The 19,053-nt window shown below is 43.4% G+C and overlaps 3 protein-coding genes across 4 annotated transcripts; 2 read left to right on the top strand and 1 right to left on the bottom strand.

The window, feature by feature from the left end:
* Window positions 1-1,847: 1,847 nt before the first annotated feature.
* On the bottom strand, window positions 1,848-4,583 carry ogg1 (8-oxoguanine DNA glycosylase). Its single transcript, XM_079742515.1, has 7 exons — window positions 4,314-4,583; window positions 3,835-4,193; window positions 3,568-3,747; window positions 3,000-3,178; window positions 2,562-2,709; window positions 2,421-2,470; window positions 1,848-2,339 (listed from the first exon to the last, which is right to left on the bottom strand). The coding sequence occupies exons 1-7, from the start codon at window positions 4,439-4,441 to the stop codon at window positions 2,145-2,147; spliced, it is 1,239 nt and encodes a 412-aa protein (XP_079598641.1). The 5' UTR covers window positions 4,442-4,583; the 3' UTR covers window positions 1,848-2,144.
* A 458-nt stretch (window positions 4,584-5,041) lies between these two features.
* Window positions 5,042-11,408, top strand: qars1 (glutaminyl-tRNA synthetase 1). Its single transcript, XM_079741477.1, has 23 exons — window positions 5,042-5,201; window positions 5,670-5,820; window positions 6,261-6,370; window positions 6,471-6,546; window positions 6,652-6,716; window positions 6,829-6,882; window positions 6,968-7,031; window positions 7,134-7,205; window positions 7,335-7,420; window positions 7,589-7,675; window positions 7,760-7,859; window positions 7,953-8,031; window positions 8,128-8,367; window positions 8,474-8,566; window positions 8,663-8,800; window positions 9,038-9,125; window positions 9,210-9,356; window positions 9,511-9,612; window positions 9,715-9,807; window positions 10,150-10,280; window positions 10,364-10,430; window positions 10,525-10,650; window positions 10,834-11,408. The coding sequence occupies exons 1-23, from the start codon at window positions 5,091-5,093 to the stop codon at window positions 10,882-10,884; spliced, it is 2,331 nt and encodes a 776-aa protein (XP_079597603.1). The 5' UTR covers window positions 5,042-5,090; the 3' UTR covers window positions 10,885-11,408.
* Window positions 11,409-11,805: 397 nt separating this feature from the next.
* LOC307079200 (transcriptional regulator QRICH1-like) lies at window positions 11,806-19,015 on the top strand. 2 transcript variants are annotated; one of them, XM_079741348.1, is made up of 12 exons: window positions 11,806-11,982; window positions 12,610-12,894; window positions 12,983-13,078; window positions 13,175-13,312; window positions 13,505-14,272; window positions 14,437-14,617; window positions 14,837-14,991; window positions 15,506-15,620; window positions 16,241-16,349; window positions 17,168-17,316; window positions 17,420-17,510; window positions 17,626-19,015. In XM_079741348.1, exons 2-12 carry the CDS (start codon window positions 12,640-12,642, stop codon window positions 17,810-17,812), a joined length of 2,244 nt encoding a protein of 747 aa, XP_079597474.1. In that variant the 5' UTR covers window positions 11,806-11,982; window positions 12,610-12,639; the 3' UTR covers window positions 17,813-19,015. The 2 variants fall into 2 exon arrangements, with proteins under 2 accessions (XP_079597474.1, XP_079597473.1); XM_079741347.1 differs by having other exon boundaries at window positions 12,983-13,312.
* The last annotated feature ends 38 nt before the right edge of the window (window positions 19,016-19,053 follow it).

The following is a 19,053-nucleotide window of genomic DNA, read 5'->3' as shown; positions in this document are numbered from 1 at the left end:
GCAGGGCAGGAATGTCTTGAATAGTTAGCTGAAATGTAACACTGGGGCAAAGGAAACCTCCGCCCAGGCGGGATACATGAAACAATAATCACCGCTAGTGGAGCAAGGCCCTGGTTAGCTGGGCGGCATTACAATCGCGTATGAAATAAGCCTCTTTCATTAAGTAGGAGAGGTCATTGTATGCAAATGTACTTAGATGACTGAGTAAAGCTGTAGCACGTAGAAATGCCCCCACCCACATGTTCACACGCACACACACATACACACACACCACCCATATGGGACAACCAATATCAACACCCCTTTCCTCGTCTAGACATAAAGAATAATCTCCCCAATTTGGGGCCCCAAAGGAAAAGTTCAAATTATGAAGGTCTCCTTCAGTGCCTGAGTCCCCTGCCAGCCCCCCTTCTTTGGTCTTCACTGTGACTTGTTTAAGGTAATATGTACCATCTCTGTCTATGAATTCAGTCTAGGTCCAGCGTCGGGTAGAATTGTGTTTTTGTAATCTATTCTTGTTGAGGAATGATAAAATTCATTACTTTGGATTGGTGGATGAGGGGTGTGGAATTAAACAAGACCATATTTGGTCTGTTGACTGAGCAAAGGAGGGGGATCCTGTGAGAGTCCATTAAAGGTGAAGAACACATTCCCTTTGCATAAGACAAACCAGTCTTATGCAAGAGAGTAGAAAGAGAGAGAGAGAGAGAGAGAGAGAGAGAGAGAGAGAGAGAGAGAGAGAGAGAGAGAGAGAGAGAGAGAGAGAGAATGCCACCGTTTTGCTAACCTCCCACCAAACTGACCCTCAGATTGGGCCACCCAGAACGACGGACAACTAAAGCAACACTCATGCACATCTGCTTGTTGACGTAGGCCTCTTTCAGGTGCAGTGATTCTGTCAGGAGTGCCCTCTGGTGCATTTAAAGGAGGCATACAACTACAAAAGATAACATCAGGCTGCTGCTTTAGAGAGAGGGAGAGAGGGAGAGAGAGAGCGAGAGAGAGAGAGAGAGAGAGAGAGAGAGAGAGAGAGAGAAAAAAAAGAAAAAAGAGAGATAGAGATAGAGAGGGATATCCTTTCAATAGAAACATCCCAGAGGACCCATCCTGGGCAGAAACTCATCGCTTACATAATTGGTCACAATGAGGTTATTTTTTTCTTATATTTTGGGGTTCTTTGTGTTTTGTTCTGAATTTCACCATGCTGCGTTATCCAGCAACATTTTCTTCCTCCAACCAACACACTGTTGTTTACCAGCTTTATTTTGGTCTGCCTGTGTGCTGCTTTCTCCCTGGACTCTGCCCACAGGCTTGGGCCGGCGTCTCATCTTCCACTCGGAAATGGACATGAAAGCTGACTCACATACAAATGAACACACATGGCTGCACAGACAATTGAATAACTATTTATGGAAAGATTTTGCACGTGTTTATGCCAATGGCACTGGCACAAATGCCGTTACCATTGGTATGTGGAACCTATATTGTAGGCAATTGATTTGACCCACTTTTATAAAACAGTGAAGGGTGAGAAAGACATCCTTGCGCTCTTCCCAATGAGAGGAAAGGCCATACTTACTACAAAAGACAAAATGGTCCATTGCCACAACTTTAGCCTAAAGCTAAGAAAGACTAGCTGACACTGCCTACTGAAACTTGCAGAATTTTAGATCATACAGAAGTCTGCATTTACATCTACCATATATTGCCATATTTGGATGCAGGATATGTCCTGTGCTTATATAAGACACAAATAAAAAACTGTTCTGTGCAATGACACGACTGGGACCCATGAGAAGTGATAGATTTACTCATCTCTTTTTAAGTCAGAGAGACAGAGGCATAATGAGTGCGCATGCGCATGTCAAAGATGCAATTAAATGCATTAACCTTGGACACTGCAATTCTCCAAATCTATGTAGCCATCTAGTGGCTATTAATGGAAACATGAAAAACATTTATGCTAAAGTTTAAGCTATAGTGATGCGGAAAACTAATACAATTATACATATTTATTTTATTAATATAGGTGTTATAGGTTTAAAGGTTTTTCGAAACAAAGACAATTCAACAGATTTTTTTTGGCAGTAAAATAATGGATACAAAAATAATCTGTGTGTAAAAACAAATTCTGTTATAATAAATTAATCAATCTTGTGGTGCAAGCTTTCTTTCTTGTGGCACACTGACATTGGTTTTTCAATTTGATCTAGTTTCTTGTTTTTCATCTTCAACTTTGCCTTCTTAAGGGGCAGGCTAGCCTTCTTGTCATCTTCCAGCTTTACTGACGGCATTTCTTTCAGCTTCTGAAACTTTTTTAGGTCAGCGCAGAATAAAACCTAATAAAAAACAATCCATGTTATCATTTACAATTAAAGACATATGATACATTTAAATAAACCACCATAAAAAATACCTACCGATTGTGCCCAGCCAGCATAAGGACCCCATAGCTGCCTGAAAAAATCCCCTGTATGAAATAAATGCATTTGATATTTATAGCATTTGTTTGCTCACTGGAAACTTTTTGAAACTGTTGAAATAGGTGAATTTATGCTGACCAATGTCTCTGTTAACTTTGTCAGTAAGGGTCTTTTGTGTACTGCCGGCGGCACATTTGTAGTCCCGTTTAGCGATCTGCCAAACGTGTGTATCCACGGGAACAGCGTCCGCCTTGTCAAGGGACATGAGACAGGCACAGTCGGCCACCTCAACAACGGGAGACACAAAGGAGAGATTCAGAGACATTTTAAGTACATTACGAACATCAAAGAGACATACAAGGCGATTGATGATTGACCAGAAATTGTTTAATTACAATTAAGACAACAATTAAATTGGTCAATTAGAAATAGACCAATAAAGTAATGGAATAAATGCAAATGTTGGACAATTTAGAGCTCAGAAACACTAGAAAATGTGGGGTCCTAGGAGCAGTTGGGGAGAAGAATTCTTCCACCAAAGTCTACTCTAAATAAGACCAGCTCCTTCCCTCGTACCTTGAGGCCCACACCAGGGAGAGACCGCAGAGAGTCCCGCGCCTGAAGATATGGAGCCCTCCTCAGACCCTGGAGCCAGTCAGGCCCGTGCTCCTCCAGGATTTGTTTGGCACTCTGCTGCAAGAACCGAGCCCTGTATCCAAAGCCTAGATCCCTCAGCAGCGCCTCTACGCTGTCATCTGCCAGTCAAAAGAAGGAAGACCGACTTTAAATTTGTGTTTACACACACATATATATATATATATATATATATACATACACACACACACACACACACATATACATACATACACACACAAACACATATATATATATATATATATATATATATATATATATTTATTGGATATTCATTTTAAGAGAAGAGAAGCTGTTTGAAGAAAGTTGTGCAATATATGTAATAACTCCCCTTACTTTACAAACTACAAATAAATAATATTTATAAATGTTTAACATTATTTATATTGTAATTCTACTATTTTGTGCAGCTCTTCATCTGCATTAATAGGCAATAGATCTATTTTTAACCATAATTCACATTGTCCAGTTAGAAAAACTAGAAATGTACCAGCAAGGGCCAAGAGGGACGGGAAGTCGTAATAGGTGGTCCCATCCAGCTCACACAGTGGCATGCCCAGGGACCTGCACAGGTTATCCACCATGCCCTGGATGCGGGAAATGTGGTTGTTGGAGGTACAAATGAAGGAAAACAAACACTCAGTTGGGTTCTGGCGCAGCATTCGAATACCTAGGGGAAAGAAAATAAATTCATCACTTCACTACACACACTACCTCATATCATTTGTGCCTATGGGAAAATATATAAGCTACTTACCTGTGAAAATGTTGGATATATGCTTGAAGTGGGGGTCTGCCAGTCCCCATTCTCTATATAACTCTTCCAGGTTTACATTTAATTGGAAGTAATCCACAAGCATTTCTTCCTCTCCTTCTTTCTTAACGATCACCGGTATATCATTCTCTTCCTCCTTTATGTTTACTTTCCGTCTTTTTTCTGACTTGTTCAGCTGCTGTGCAGAACCGTCTGCTTTTCTTTTCCTGTTATCGACCTCTTTATGAGCATCTTTATTATTATTATAGACGTGATACCACAGTCGATCATCTGTTTGTGTCAGCGTCCAGACTCTTCCTCCCATCACGCCCGTCCAGTGTCCATCTCCAGTCTCTCTCCAGCTGTGAGTTGAGAAGACAATTAAGTGTGTTGTTCTTTTGAAATACTGTGTAACACTGTGCTATGCAGCTATGCTTCGTAGGCTGAAACCTAACCGAACAAACCAAGAATGACAAACCTACCGGAAAGTTTGTCCACAACCCAAAGTAAGGTCCAACCTGAGTTGAGACCTAGTACAAGCCATGGATGCCCAGGCTGCTCCCCCTACAGAGAGCCGTGCGTGTTTGGCCATGGTCGCGATGATGCTCATTCAACGATTCATACGCATTCCAGACTAGATAACTGTGTAATTATAGGTAATTATAGGTAATACAATTTTTGAAGGTTGGTTGGAAGTTCTTGGTCAATCATTTAAGTACATCAGACAATCTAGCATAGTCAATACATTTTGTTTACAGTCGGGTTAAAGGAAACATAAATGATGGACTCAAAAATGTTTCGCGGTGTCATAAGCGTTGATATTGATGGCCAACCAAAACCTTGCAACGGGTTTGTGTATTTTTGACTGAAGTGTAACTCCTTGTAACGATGTTCATTGTACGACTGATTTTAGAAATTACATTCAGTGGAAATGTTCCTTGTAAAAATGTTCTATGGATAAGACGCAATGTTTGGATGGCTCTTGTAACATCTCTGGATCTGACGCAACATTGCACACGTTATGATTTGGTCCCTCCCCTACTGATGTCAACACAATTTTTGATTGGCTCCTTCAGTAAAACTGCAATACCCAGTTCTTTGGCTATTGGTAGATGCATTACCAAAAACCACCATGATTGGTCACTTTACTTGCATCGTCGTCTTTCCCCTAGTGGTGGAGGAAGTGACCCAACTGGCCGGTAAAGGGCTTTAGCGGCGTGTTGGTCTAACTGTAGTGTGGTAGGTGTGTGCGCTGAAAAATGGCGGATATAGTGACACTTTTCACTTCCATTGGGCTCAGTGAACAAAAAGCAAAAGAAACATTGAAAAATGAAGCACTTACTTCTGCTCTTAAGGATGCAATTGCCCAGGTAATCCATACTTGCGAACTGTCAGACATGGATTTGATGTTCTCTCCACCGCACGTTTCTGGTCAGATACAACGTTACCCTATGCTCTTCTGGTTTTACGTTTTGATTTAAATTGCATGTCATGGAATGTTGTTGCGGTTCAGGCAATATGATAGTATCATTTTAATCAGATTTGCTTTTAAAGCAAAATCCATATCACAGAGCATATTTCCACTTTCATTTTGGCCGTTGTTCCTGTAGATCCACGACCTTTGTGTCGACACTTTCTGAGCAACTATAACAGCTACATATTTTCCCATTTGTCTAAAGTAACTTCTCCTATTTTTGTCATACTATGTATACTATGACAAGAGTATAGTGACTGTTTACTCTTATACACTGGCAGCTAAACATGTGTTTTACTACTTTTTCTATTATTTCTCCCCTTGAATCAACTTTTTCCTTTTCACAACTCATCAATTCCAATAGGCCCAGGTTGTCAATGGAGCCACAGGAGTGGACAAAGCCATGGGAACAATGCTGTACAGCATGGCATCCCGTCTCAAAGATACCAAACGCCTGACATTTCTCGCAGACCACATTGCCCGGCACAAACTATCCACAGAACTTCAACTAGCTGGTAATTACAATGACATTGTCATCATAACGAAAAAGCCCATTGGGTATTCCCACTTGTGTTTTTCACATTTTGATTTGTCAGACTAGAAGATTTTTACAAAACATACTTATTATAAAAAAAGACATGGGCATCACAGAATAAAGTGATGCCCAATGACAATCCCACTTGTCGGTACGACTGCTGACATTATCCAGTAACCGCTTTCCAAACTTCAGTATCATGTTCAGGAATCGTTAGGTATTACTCGTAAATGTCTCAAATGTTTGTGGCAAATCTGGGTATAAGTCTTCTAGTGTGTTCCCTTGGTGATAATAAGGAACATTTTATAGCTTGATAGGTCTTCGGTCCAGATAAGGTATTGTATACAGAACGTTGACTCACTTTAATGTTTGCTTAGTTATAAACTCGCAGACAACTAACCTGCTCTGGTCGTGTCCTAGCTGCTCTTGAGTTTGTGAAGAACCATCCTCAGGACCCCATCAACCAGGCAGAGTTTGAGAATGTCTGCGGCGTGGGTGTGGTGATCACCCCCGAGCAGATCGAGGAAGCGGTAAATAGCCAGGCACACCAGACATTTGCGTAACAGACTTCCAGGGAAACCCAGGTATTTATTAGCCTTGCTCTGTGATTTAACGCTGCATTCTTCTCAGGTGGAAGTGGTGATCAACAAACACAAGGAACTACTGCTAAAGGAGCGGTACCGCTACAACATGGGGCTGCTCATGGGTATGCTTTCAGACTCATTCTAGATTAAAAAAAAGTGTATGTTTAAATTACTTGTAAATCACTTAAAAAAGAGGCGGCATCAACGATCTTTGTACCTCCCTTCAGGAGAAGCACGCGCTGCTCTTAAGTGGGCAGATGGAAAGATCATCAAGAATGAGGTGGACGTGCAGGTGTGTTTCAGAAAGGATTGTTCACCAGTAGCAATGTGGGAACTTTAATTCAGTATGTGACTAAATTCGGTGCTTGTGTAAACCTTAATAAATACATCTCTTGTTCTGGTAGGTTCTACACTTATTGGGCGCCAAAACAGAGGCTGACCTAGAAAAGAAGACTAAGGTTAGCCCACGCATTATGAACTGTAGGATGATGAAAACCCTTTTTCACTGTCACCCGTGGGTAACCTCTCGTCTTTCTCATGCAGCCTCAGAAAGCAAAAACCTCGGAGAGTGAGGTGAAGGCAAAGAAAGAAGAGGTGGCAGTCAATGGTGAGGTTTCCTCACCATTGACTTAAGGAAGTTTTCCTTAAGGACAAATAAATGTGTTGCTTGTATGTGAAGAAGAGAGTTTAATCTGTCATTCGTCATTAGGCGAGGTCCAGTCTGAAGGGAAATCTCTAATGGAGCAACTGAGGGGAGAGGCGCTGAAGTTCCATAAAACTGGTTAACCTTTTCAACTTCATTACTTTTAAATTACAACTCTGACTCTGTTGTCTATTGTTCCCCAGACCCCTTCGTTGGGGTCCGGGTTGGTCCATATGTTAACCTCTCACTCCAATCTTGTTCCTGCAGGAGAGAACTATAAGACGGAGGGCTATGTGGTTACGCCAAATACCATGGACCTGCTTAAAAAGCACATGGAGATTACCGGTGGACAGGTGAAACTGACAACTTTTTGTAATGTTTAGAAAATGTCATTTTATTCTAGGTGACAGGAGTACTTGGTTATTATTTTGTGCTAGGTCTTATCCAATCTGTTTGTGAAATATATTAATTTATGGATTTTTATCACGTGTATCATATTTTTCATTTTGTTTGATTTCAAGATTCGTACCCGCTTCCCTCCTGAGCCTAACGGTATCCTGCACATCGGACACGCTAAAGCCATCAACTTCAATTTTGGTTATGCAAAGGTACCACGTTCTGCCTAGACCCGGTTTGCTGGCATGCTATGTTTGTCGTCTTGTGTCTATAATGTAATTTCTCTCCTTTTGCAGGCCAACGACGGGATTTGTTTCCTGAGGTATGATGACACAAACCCAGAGAAGGAGGAAGAGAAGTACTTCACTGCCATCAAGGACATGGTGGGGTGGCTCGGTGAGTCTGTGTGAGCTCTTTTTCAAATTGTTATATATGCCATGCCATTAAAAAAAATAAAAACAGTGACCATTAATGTTGCGTGTCTCGTAGGTTACGAACCATACCAAATCACCCATGCATCGGACAACTTCCAGCGCCTGTATGACCTCGCGGTGGACCTGGTCCGTAGGTAGGTCAAACAGTGGTGGTGGTGGTGTACCAGTGTGGGATGCTCTTCAGGTATACTGGTGGAATAGGTCAGCATCCTTCCTCTGTACTCCTTCAGAGGTCACGCCTATGTGTGCCACCAGCGGGGGGAGGAGCTGAAGGGCCACAACGCCCCCCCATCCCCATGGAGAGAGCGGCCCAAGGAGGAGTCGCTGGTCTTGTTCCAGAGGATGAAGAAAGGGCTGTTCGCCGAGGGCGAGGCGACACTGAGGATGAAGATGGTCATGGAAGATGGGAAGATGGATCCTGTTGCCTACCGTATTAAATACACCCCACATCATCGGACAGGAGATGCATGGTACATATATTGTTCTTGTTTAACGATCATCTTTTCGGTTTATCTTCTGTGCTACAAAACCTAATTTGCAAATTCTGCCAATAACTTTCCTTTCACACTCCTCCAGGTGTATCTACCCAACCTACGACTACACTCATTGCTTGTGTGACTCTATTGAGAATATCACACATTCACTCTGTACCAAGGAGTTCCAGGCAAGGTATGCAATGTGACTCTTGTAAGGTTGGCGAGTGACCATCCATTTATTCATGATTCCATTTTTTTGTCTGATCCATTGTTTGTTGTTCATTTTTAGACGGTCCTCGTATTTCTGGCTATGCAATGCTCTGGATGTTTACTGCCCAGTGCAGTGGGAATACGGACGGTTGAACCTCACCTACACTGTCGTATCCAAGAGGAAAATCATCAAGTTGGTAGAGACAGGAGTTGTCAGGTAAGATGCCTGTCAACCCTTATAAACTCTTAATAAATACATATATAAATATCCAAACACACCTTATATCTGCATGACTAGTTTTTAATTATTACTCATGACTTAGTTCACCCCTTCTATACCTATGGTTGCACATTGTTTTACACAATGTATTTCAGTGTGGGTATTGAATGTGTGGGAAAGGTGTTGAATTGTGATTGGTCCACTCTTCATGTTCGTCCATGCTTTTTACTCTAGAGACTGGGATGATCCTCGCCTCTTCACACTTACCGCACTGAGGAGGAGAGGTTTTCCGTCTGTGGCCATCAACAACTTCTGTGCCAGGGTATGCAGATAGAAAGCACCATGGGGAAACAAATGGGGTCCTCACAAATGAATTGCCACGGTCCTTAACCAGTTTATATTGCAGGTGGGAGTAACGGTTGCCCAGGTCACCATGGAGCCCCACCTGCTCGAGGCCTGTGTGAGAGATGTCCTGAACGACACGGCACCGCGGGCCATGGCCGTCCTGGAACCCCTGAAAGTCACCATCACCAACCGCTCCGCAGACTTAAAGGTATGGATGGACTGAGGAATACCTTCCTACCGATTTTCTTTTTTTTCTTTGGCTTTACCTGGCTATTTTGGCAGGAAAACTGAACGTAAAATGACATGTAATGTTCAGTTAACCAGTTACAAATAGTTGGATGATTAATCTCCCTTTTTTTCAGTCCGATGTCCAAGTTCCAAACTTCCCTGCCGATGAGGCTAAAGGCAGCCATGTGGTTCCATTTACAAACATTGTCTTCATTGAACAGAGTGACTTCAGAGAGGTCAGAGAAAAACTGTGTTGTGTACACTTCAAACTCACTACAATTACTATTTTATTTGTGTTACTAGGATTTTGATGGATGACTTGCACCTCTTGCATTTAGGTAATGGAAAAGGGCTACAAGCGTTTGACTCCAGACCAGCCAGTAGGCCTGAGACATGCTGGCTATGTCATCACTGTGCAAAAGGTCATCAAGGTGAGTCTTTTGGTTAGCCTTTATCACGATTACAGTCTCAATGGGCTTCACATGCCCACATTTGACCACCATCCAACTGCAAAAAGCAGGAACAAAAGAGAGAAAGACTTTCAAGGGATGGTTAGGAGGCATTGATTAGGGTGATACTAATTATAATGAAGCTAAACAACAAACAAAAATATATTTAACTATAAATAAAAAAAATGGCTAAATCTAAATGGTTAAACCTTTTGACAAAGCCAAAAAAAAAATAACTGTAGAATTGTTCGTTTCCTTTTTGTTGTCTTTTTGCTGTGCCACTATTTTATTCTAACCCTACCAATTATGCACCACTCTTGCTAGGATGCTCAAGGTAAAGTGGTCGAGTTGGAGGTGAGCTGCTGTGTTTCAACTGAAGCTAAAGAGAAACCCAAGGCTTTCATCCATTGGGTCAGCCTGCCACTCAAGTGTGAAGTGCGCCTCTATGAAAGGCTGTAAGTCCTATAAATGACACAACAACACACACGCACACACACACATGTGCAGGTTTGAATAACTGGTGGCGCCTATCTTGTAGGTTCTTGCACAAAAATCCAGAGGATCCGTCTGAAGTTCCTGGGGGATTCCTGAGTGACATCAACCCTGTAAGTTTGGTTATTGTGTTGCAGAAAAGGGGACATATTTGTTAAAATCGGATTCTGTAACCTTTTCTATTAACATTATTTTGCTTTCACTCAGCATTCTATGGAGGTGATCGACAGTGCCTTGGTTGACCGCTCAGTTGCAGGAGCAAAGGTTTTAGACAGATTCCAGTTTGAGAGGATGGGATACTTCTCCCTGGACCCTGACAGCACAGCTGACAAGGTATTGTGGGAATTCCTGTTTGATATTCAAGGACTTCATATTCAAGTGTTAAATCTTTGCTGTTCTGGTTTGCTGTTCATTTTTACTATTTTTTTACTTTTAAAATCAGTGTTTACCACCAAGACATCTGATCGTAACATGTACATGAACTGTGAGTAATGTAAAGATGTGTGTTGGTTCCAGCTGGTGTTCAACCGAACGGTCACCCTGAAGGAAGATCCTGGGAAGATCTGATGGACTGAGATCTTGTTTCACATCCTGCTTCCTGTCGGCCCACAAAAACCTCTCCTTTCTTGGCTTGTTTGCATCATTCATTTTGGAATCAATCAACGGAAACTTAATTATATGTCATATGACCAGCCTAATTCCAACTAAATATTGTTGTATTTATAAGTGGGTATATTTCTTGACTGTTTCAAAAGTGACATAATACAATTTTAAATTTTACTTTCCTGACTGGAAAAGCATTATACATTTGGAAGTTAGCCTCACACAAGTGACCAGAAGCATATTTCCATCTGCTGCAAGGATATTTAATTTATTTTTCTGTTTTTGTTAAATGAATCTACCTTTTCATCATAGGAAGGGTATCCTTCAAGTTTCAAGATGCTAAATCATGTTGGTGCACTTGAATGCGTTATGGTTTTCTAACTAGGGTGCTGTCAAATGGCCTGTGCTTTTGTAGCCTTTGAGAGGTGGCACAAGTGTCAATTTCAAAGAAGACGTCAAATAAAAGAAGCTAAAGTATGCATTAACTATTTTAATAGTCTCAGCATTATTATTTCTTAAGTTAATTAATACACACTCATGGGTTGACTACTCAGTGAAGTGCCCAACAGTGAAGCGCGTGCGATTTAACCAGTCTATAGTCACATAAACGCCACTGAAATGGCCACATCTCCTCTGGACGACCTTAAAGACTCATAAGCCAGTGAGTATCCATTCTTCCACTTCTTCTGTTTTAAGGCAGACTGAAGTCTTCGTTCATCGTTGACAACATTACTACGGGTTTGCTGTATATTACCCCTTTTAAACACACAACCGAAGTGCTGGTTGTCGCGATAGAAACATGGGGTAAAATCGCGACAACAACACTGAGCTCTGAAACGCATCCCCATTGGTCTAAATATACTGTCAGACACAGTAAGATGGCGCTGAGCGAAATATGAGTGTCCAAGACAAGAAAATATAGGCTATTTTCTAATTCAACGATTAAAAAAAAGGCATCAACAACCAAATACGCATACGTTTGTGATTATTTATACCCTTGCTTTCTGGAAAAAGAAGAAAGACTTCAAGGAGAGAAGCAGGCAGCCCGGTTCAGGAAGAGAGGTAGCTAACGTTAGCTCCCCAGCAACCGACGCTACTGGGACTTGATTAGCTCTTTAGTTCAGTCCCTCCTCTGAACCGCACACTGAAACGCATTGTATGTTGCAGTGAACACATGCTTCTCGTGTTGCATTCACTATCTAGATGTTGTTTGCATTCAACAGCACGTGGCTACTTAGTTAGCCATCTACCTTTCATTAGCTTGTTCTGCAGCTGTCAAACAGTGAGCAAGCAAAGTCTGCCTTTCACCATATCATTATGTCGTGCATGTAACGACGATCCCTCTCGTAGTGTTGACGAACCCGCGTTGACATGTCCTTACGGTCTGAAGCCCATTCTGTTCCTGGAATACGGTTGTCCCATTCAGAAGGGAACCGCGCTTTTGCTCAAGCTCATATACGGATAACTAAATTTAACCCCTTCCTAATGCTCTTGGTGTTACATTGTAGATGGATGAAGTTCAATAAGTAAACACGCAGCCGTTACCCGATCACTTAGTTATTGTAAAAAATAATGGCCGTATTTTAGCATCTTTCATTACTTGCTTTGCTTTTCCAATCACATTACTGGATATTATTTGAAACATCGTTAGACTGAATCTACATTCTCTTTGTATATGTTATTTTGCAGTTGGTTTGTCGGTAAACTTGCTGAGCAGTGATGAATAACTCTCTCGATGGCTCCGGCTCCTATGAGGAGCTGGTGAGGCAGAAAGCTCGCAGTGTTCCCCAACACCGTATGAAAGAGTTTCTGGAGTCTTTGGCCAACAAGGGACCGGATGCACTGCAGGAGTTCAGCCAGCAAGGGGGCGATGCCACGACCACCACAGCCACCATGGTCTACCAGCCAGAAACAAACTGCATTTACACCGACAGTACAGAGGTGGCAGGTTCCTTGCTGGAACTGGCTTGCCCGGTAAAAAAATCCCATTTGTTTTACTTTGTGTGCAGGCACTTATATTTTGAATTGCATGGGAGCTTTCTGACAGTTTGTGACAATGCAGGTTCAAGTGCAGGTCCAGCCCCAGCAACAGCTGATTCAGGAGTCTGCAGTACAGCAGCAGTCTGTACAGGTGAATGCTGAGCATCAGATAGTTCAAGTAAGTGTCTTCCTTATCCTTTCCTTTTTTGTAAACCAATGTCTCTTAATGTGCATTTATATACTTTCAAACTCACTCCAGTGCTCCTCCTCTCAGGTGCAGATTCAGGGTCAACAGCAGCAGATGCTTGGCCAGGTTCTTCAGGTTCCCTCAGGCTCCCATCAACAGCTACAGGGACTGACCACTGCTCAGCTCATTCAGCCTGGAGACCTTACAGAAGAACAGCACCAGCAGGTATCATCAACCCCGTACTAATGGCTCTGCAATGTTAACTCATGATTTTACAGCTTTCTATAACAAAACATGTGGGACATCAGGGAATTATTTAAACCTTATTTGAGGGTCTAACGTAAAGAAGCTGAAATGCTTCATGCGATATTAATGCAGTAAATTCTTCCTTCCTTGTTTGTTTGTCTCATGCTTCAGCTTCAAGCTCAGCTGGTGGCAGCCGTGGCAGGAGGGCAGCAGATCCAGATTCAGACAGTGGGGGCGCTATCTCCCTCCCAGCTGGACAATACTGAGAGGAGAGTGCTTGGAACCGCTGCTGCCCACGGAGTCGGAGTGCTGCAGCCAGCCAAAAAGCGCAAGGTGGACATGCCCATAACAGTGTCCTATGCCCTGCCCGGTCAGCAGTTAGCCACCGTCTTGGCTATCCCACAGGGCCAGGGCCAGCAGCAGAGCTACGTGTCCCTGCGGCCAGACCTCCTAACCGTGGACAGCTCCCACCTCTACAGCGCCACCGGCACCATCACTAGTCCGACGGGGGAGACTTGGACCATCCCTGTCTACTCGGCCCCTTCTGGCCCCGGGGGCCGGGATCAAGTCACGCACATCGCCATTCCCCAGGAGGCCTATGGAACCGTGCAGGTCACGGGAGCAAACACTACTACGATGGCCACAATGCCAACACAAATCACAATTGAAAATGACAAGCTCAAGCTGTCGGCCAATCAGAGCCAAACGGCGCAGGCGGTCTCCAGCATAACGACATCTGGGATTATGGGGAGCCAGGAGGAGGTGGTGCATACGCTGTCTGCCAACACGCTGTTCCCTGCCCAGTTGATGAATGGCAACATCCACATCCCGGTAGCGGTGCAGGGCTACCCCAACACCACACAGTCCCTTATCTGGGACCCGCAGCAGCAAGTGTTGCACACACAGGGACTGCCGGGCCAGGACACGCAACAACTACAGGCAAGGAAACGCTCAGTCTTCTACTCATGTGGGTCTGGCAGCCACACATGTCACTCCTGTCTTCTTCGCTGTAGTATTTCACTACAGATCTCCTGGAATTGTTGGCTAAGATGCAACCTTTCTTGCTGGGATATGGTAGAAAAGTGCTGTGTGTTTTTCTTCAGGGTCAGACAATCTCAGTCACAGAGGTGGACGGCCAAGGGCAGCATCAGGTGCAGGTCCAAGAGCTGCTGCTCCCCGCCTCTCTGAAGCCAGAAGAGGGCTGGGAGGTGTGGCGGCTCTGGGCTCAGAGAAAAAACGCAGAGATGGACAAAGCGGAGGCAAATAAGCTTGCACCTATTGGGCGTGAGTGACCATGCATAGATATTAATTACCATGCATATAGACTATTGAATACCAGGGTTATAGGCTAAACATCGACAGAACGGTTGGCTTCCTTTCACGTTGTCTATTTGTGTAATAAGCACACATGCACATTGTTCCTGTAAATAGATGAAGGATGGTTCTTGTAGGTGGCCCATTACCTAACTAAGAGGAATGGCTGATGGTCCTGTCGATGTGTAGGTCGCCAGGCGCTGCGCTTCCAGGTGGACTTGGTGTCTTCTGCGGTGGCCGAGCTCAGCATGGCTCTGTCGCTGATGACGCAGGAGACCCGCGGGCTTGAGGGAGAGACGTACGAAGCCGACGTCCTCTACTACGTCTTCCTCTGCATACAGAAAGTGAGTTCCTTAGTCGTGCACACAGTTGTTGGCTATAGTTAACATATATTTATATATATATATTTATAATATTGAAATAAATATATTTCTATATTTATATTTAACACACTGATCCCTTTTTCTCTCCAATCCTTCTTTTTGAATATTGTGGCATAGATGGTTAAAGGACAGGTCTTGTATACAGGAGACCCTGCAGTCAAAACACATTACCGGTTTGCAACAACAAGTAAACAGTAATAGCAAAAGGCCTGTCCAATACAATGTCGTAGGTAGCTTAGTTAACTTTAGTGGCTGCACACATTTGTTTTTCAAACTTCTCAGTATTTCTTTCCATGTTGTTATGTTATATTGTATTTTAGGATGAGATGATCATACACCAAAGGGTATAGTAAGCGACAAGATACAATGTCCTGTCCAGATTTGCCTGGTGTCTGTGCTGCTGGTACAACCTCTGGATGAACCCACACAGACCCTCCAGCTCATTACTCTTCCTGGTTTTGTTCTGTCTTCCCAGTATTTGTTTGATAATGGTCGTGTGGATGACGTTTTCTCAGACTCGTACTACACTCGCTTCGCTCAAAGTCTGCACCAGATACTCGAGCCATGGAGACCGACGGTGCACCCATTAGGTGAGGGAGCCCAAGGATCTATGAAAGGATCATAGATGAGCCACAAACCGGGCACTGCATCCCACTACCATCTCCTTAGCCCATTTGTGCCGGCTGCTGCGCGGCGCAACATTGTATCTAGTAGATACAATGTTGCGCCGCGCAGCAGCCAGCACAAATGGGTTAAATCATTCATTTAAGTAGCAAGCAGTGGTTCTACAGATCCCTTCAAACATCTTGATTCATGAGTATTGATCACAAATATCTAATCAGGAGTGTTTGGCACAAAGACCTAATTGTCCCTGCGTTCTATAAGGTATTGCAGCATTTCCATACCAAGGTCCTTGACTCGCACACTATTATCACTTCCCAATGGTGCTAATGGAAAGCATTATGTCCCACTCTTCATATCTGCAAGCCTATTCGCAAATCAATAGCTTCATCTTACATTCATCTTACATCTATTATTTTAATTACAGCCAGAGACATGCTGATTGAATCTGTGGGGTTATTTAGCAGCTGCTGTTAGCAACTACTGCGACCAAAGTTCATTTAATTTGAACTGATCACTTGACAACATATTCATTTCATTAGTTCATTAGTTTGATCGATGTCTGTCTTATCATGCCTGCCTCTTTCAGGCTACGTCATCCCCAGTCATGTAACGGAGGAGATGCTGTGGGAGTGTAAACAACTAGGAGCCCATTCTCCCTCGACATTACTCACAACGCTAATGTTCTTTAACACTAAGTAAGTCTCACACACAAACACACACACACACACACACACACACACACACACACACACACACACACATACACACGCTCTTGGGGTTTCACAGAACAATCTGTCATCTAATCGATCATCTTTTGTCTTAGCACAGTGCAGTAATAAACGGTGGCAATGCGTCTCCAGCCTATCGTCTACCTCTCCATGTCCAACACTTTTGCTTTCCCCCAGCCACCCAATCATAGATTACAGATCAGAGAACTATCAAACAACAAACATTAAGTACATTAAAGAGAAGGTTGATACAAATAAATGATAGAACCTAAAAGTCAGCTACTTTCACCAATCATCAATTTAATGTTTGACTGCAGCCGCGGCTTATCAATCACGGATGCGTAAGTTGGAGTCAGCGCCACACTGTTAAGCTAGGAGCGAAGGTGGGCATCACTTTGGTTGTTGTTTGTTTGAACAATCATACTTTTTTACATTATGTTAAATAAACCGAAGAAAAGACTCCAGCTATCCCTTTTAGAAAGCAGGAGCTTTGTTACTGCAGTCAAGCAGTGGCTTCAGCTCAGACAAGCTTGCTGGAGGTTATTAGATACTAACTCTTTTTTGTAAACTGCTTCTATTTCCACTTCCCCCAGGTTGGTCCTGCCTACATTAGTGAACACTATTGGTTTTATTGTAGACCTTCTTTGAGAATGTATCATTCTCACACTTTTTGGGTAGTTGAAGACTACTCAAATGCAGCAGTTGTGAATGCCCTAAGAACCACACACACACTACTCTATGCTTTCTAAACCATTTTGTTTTACCCCGTCACCATCTCGGCCCAGGTATTTCCACCTGACGACAGTGGAACAGCATCTTAAGGTGGCCTTCTCCAAGGTGCTGAGGCACACCCGAAAGAGTCCCAACAACCCCAAAGACAAGAGCACCAGCATCCGATACCTGAAGGCCACCGAGAGGTCAATCGGGCAGAAAGGTGAGCCTCCACCCAGTCGAGGCTGTGTGCAGCCCTAAGTAGAGGGGGCCCTGACATCACCTGCTGTGGCGGCTGACCACACGCCTCAATGTCTGTGTTGCAGTGACGGATGACATGTACTCTGAGCAGCTGGAGGACCCAGAGAGCCCGCTGCGCTGTCCCATCAAGCTGTATGACTTCTACCTCTTCAAATGGTGATTATGTGGACTAAAAGGACACAATGTAACCGGGGCCGGAGTCCTCCATTCGACGGTGTGAATGTCGTTCTGATCTGAATCTCTTCTTTCCTTTCTTGCTGTCTCTCTCCAGTCCACAAAGCGCTAAGGGCCGCAACGACACTTTCTACCTGACGCCTGAGCCCGTGGTGGCGCCCAACAGCCCCATCTGGTACTCCACCCAGCCCATCGTCAGAGAGCAGCTGGAGCACATGCTCGCTCGCATCCTGGTCGTCCGGGAGATCCAGGAAGCCATCACAATGATCGTCAACTTGCAATAAGGAAACGTGGCCATCACACTACACCACTGACTCATGAACATGGACATCGTTTGCAATCACCCTGTCTGCATATCCTGATGCACTTGTGGACCATGCACAGGCGGAGAACGCAGCTTGCAGGTTCTGCCTTTCTTTTGGGCGTAACCCTGCAGACCCGATTCCTCCTGTTTTTTCTTTGCCAAAGGATGCAGTATTGCTAATCTTCATTTAATATTTTTTTTATTGGACCTGAACTCATTAATTTAAATCCATAATAACTGTTGGTTACCAATAGTCATGAATTATTGTTTTCTTAGTTTTTTATCTGTAATATATTGCGTATATAATTTCACTTGTTTGCCTGTTCCATGCTGCTTTTGATCTATTCATCCACTTCTACATGTTCTATCCTTTTTTAATTGTTCAGTTTGTTCACACCCCTGCCTTGCTCATCGTTCTGTCACAGCAAATGCCTCAGCCGTGTATGGGCTGAACCAAGTAGCCATGTGTAGGCTGTACGCCCGCTCGAGGATGCCCTGATTCTCCGTTAGCCGACTCGGCCTGCAAACCTTAAACTGTCCCGACATCCAGAAGGGTTGAACTCTGCCGACTTGTTCCCTCGGATCAATTCCCCCGAGGCCATAGCACTACTTGGCATCTAATGTCTCCCAAGACATGGACTTCCTTGCAACAACCTGCACTTACGTAGCGCTGCCACAGTGAGGACCTCCAGCACAGCAGGGAACAGACAGACTCTTTCTGTATGTCCTGCCTCAAGACCCAAGACTTTTTCTGTCAGAGGGATCCATTGTATCATAACGGTTGATAACTCTGCAAGTGAAAAAAAAGACTCAGACTTCAAATAAGTTGGCGCTCATTGTTCTATAATGTATAATATTCAAACAACCTTTGTGTACTGTAATAAGTCATCTAAGGAGAATGGTAGTGCCTGTGTGTTTTGAAACATGACCTTTTTGTACAGCCGCTATACTGGGAGTTTCTATTTTGTTGTATTTTGTCCGTTATGTACTTTATGATAGTGATAACCATAATTACGATACAAACATGAACAAAGGGAGCAAGATTTTTAAAAAAATGGTAATCACGTTTATATCTGGCAAAGGACAATAATTATAAAAATATAAGTTTTAGAATAGTATAGCAGTCAGAGCTTTCCCACAGTTCTGGTAGTATATCCACACATCAGAAACCAGTTTGACAGGATAAACAGGTTCTACCTCCATACACAATGCTGTAGCTCT

The sequence above is a fragment of the Pollachius pollachius genome (assembly GCF_949987615.1).
Source record: "Pollachius pollachius genome assembly, chromosome: 8".
Taxonomy (NCBI): domain Eukaryota; kingdom Metazoa; phylum Chordata; class Actinopteri; order Gadiformes; family Gadidae; genus Pollachius; species Pollachius pollachius.
This window is presented reverse-complemented; position numbering and strand designations above follow the sequence as displayed.

Bases quoted from the DNA above. Each gene is read 5' to 3' on its own strand.
- ogg1 (XM_079742515.1), bottom strand. From the start codon at position 4,441: ATGAGCATCATCGCGACCATGGCCAAACACGCACGGCTCTCTGTAGGG. The intron at 3,748-3,834 runs GTAAGTAGCTTA...TCTTTCCCCTAG, and splicing joins TATATCCAACATTTTCACAG to GTATTCGAATGCTGCGCCAG. The intron at 2,340-2,420 runs GTAGGTATTTTT...GTTTTTTATTAG, and splicing joins ATGCTGGCTGGGCACAATCG to GTTTTATTCTGCGCTGACCT.
- qars1 (XM_079741477.1), top strand. From the start codon at position 5,091: ATGGCGGATATAGTGACACTTTTCACTTCCATTGGGCTCAGTGAACAA. The intron at 5,202-5,669 runs GTAATCCATACT...CAATTCCAATAG, and splicing joins TTAAGGATGCAATTGCCCAG to GCCCAGGTTGTCAATGGAGC. The intron at 8,567-8,662 runs GTATGCAATGTG...GTTCATTTTTAG, and splicing joins ACCAAGGAGTTCCAGGCAAG to ACGGTCCTCGTATTTCTGGC.
- LOC307079200 (XM_079741347.1), top strand. From the start codon at position 12,640: ATGAATAACTCTCTCGATGGCTCCGGCTCCTATGAGGAGCTGGTGAGG. The intron at 14,992-15,505 runs GTGAGTTCCTTA...CTGTCTTCCCAG, and splicing joins TCTTCCTCTGCATACAGAAA to TATTTGTTTGATAATGGTCG. The intron at 16,350-17,167 runs GTAAGTCTCACA...ATCTCGGCCCAG, and splicing joins CTAATGTTCTTTAACACTAA to GTATTTCCACCTGACGACAG.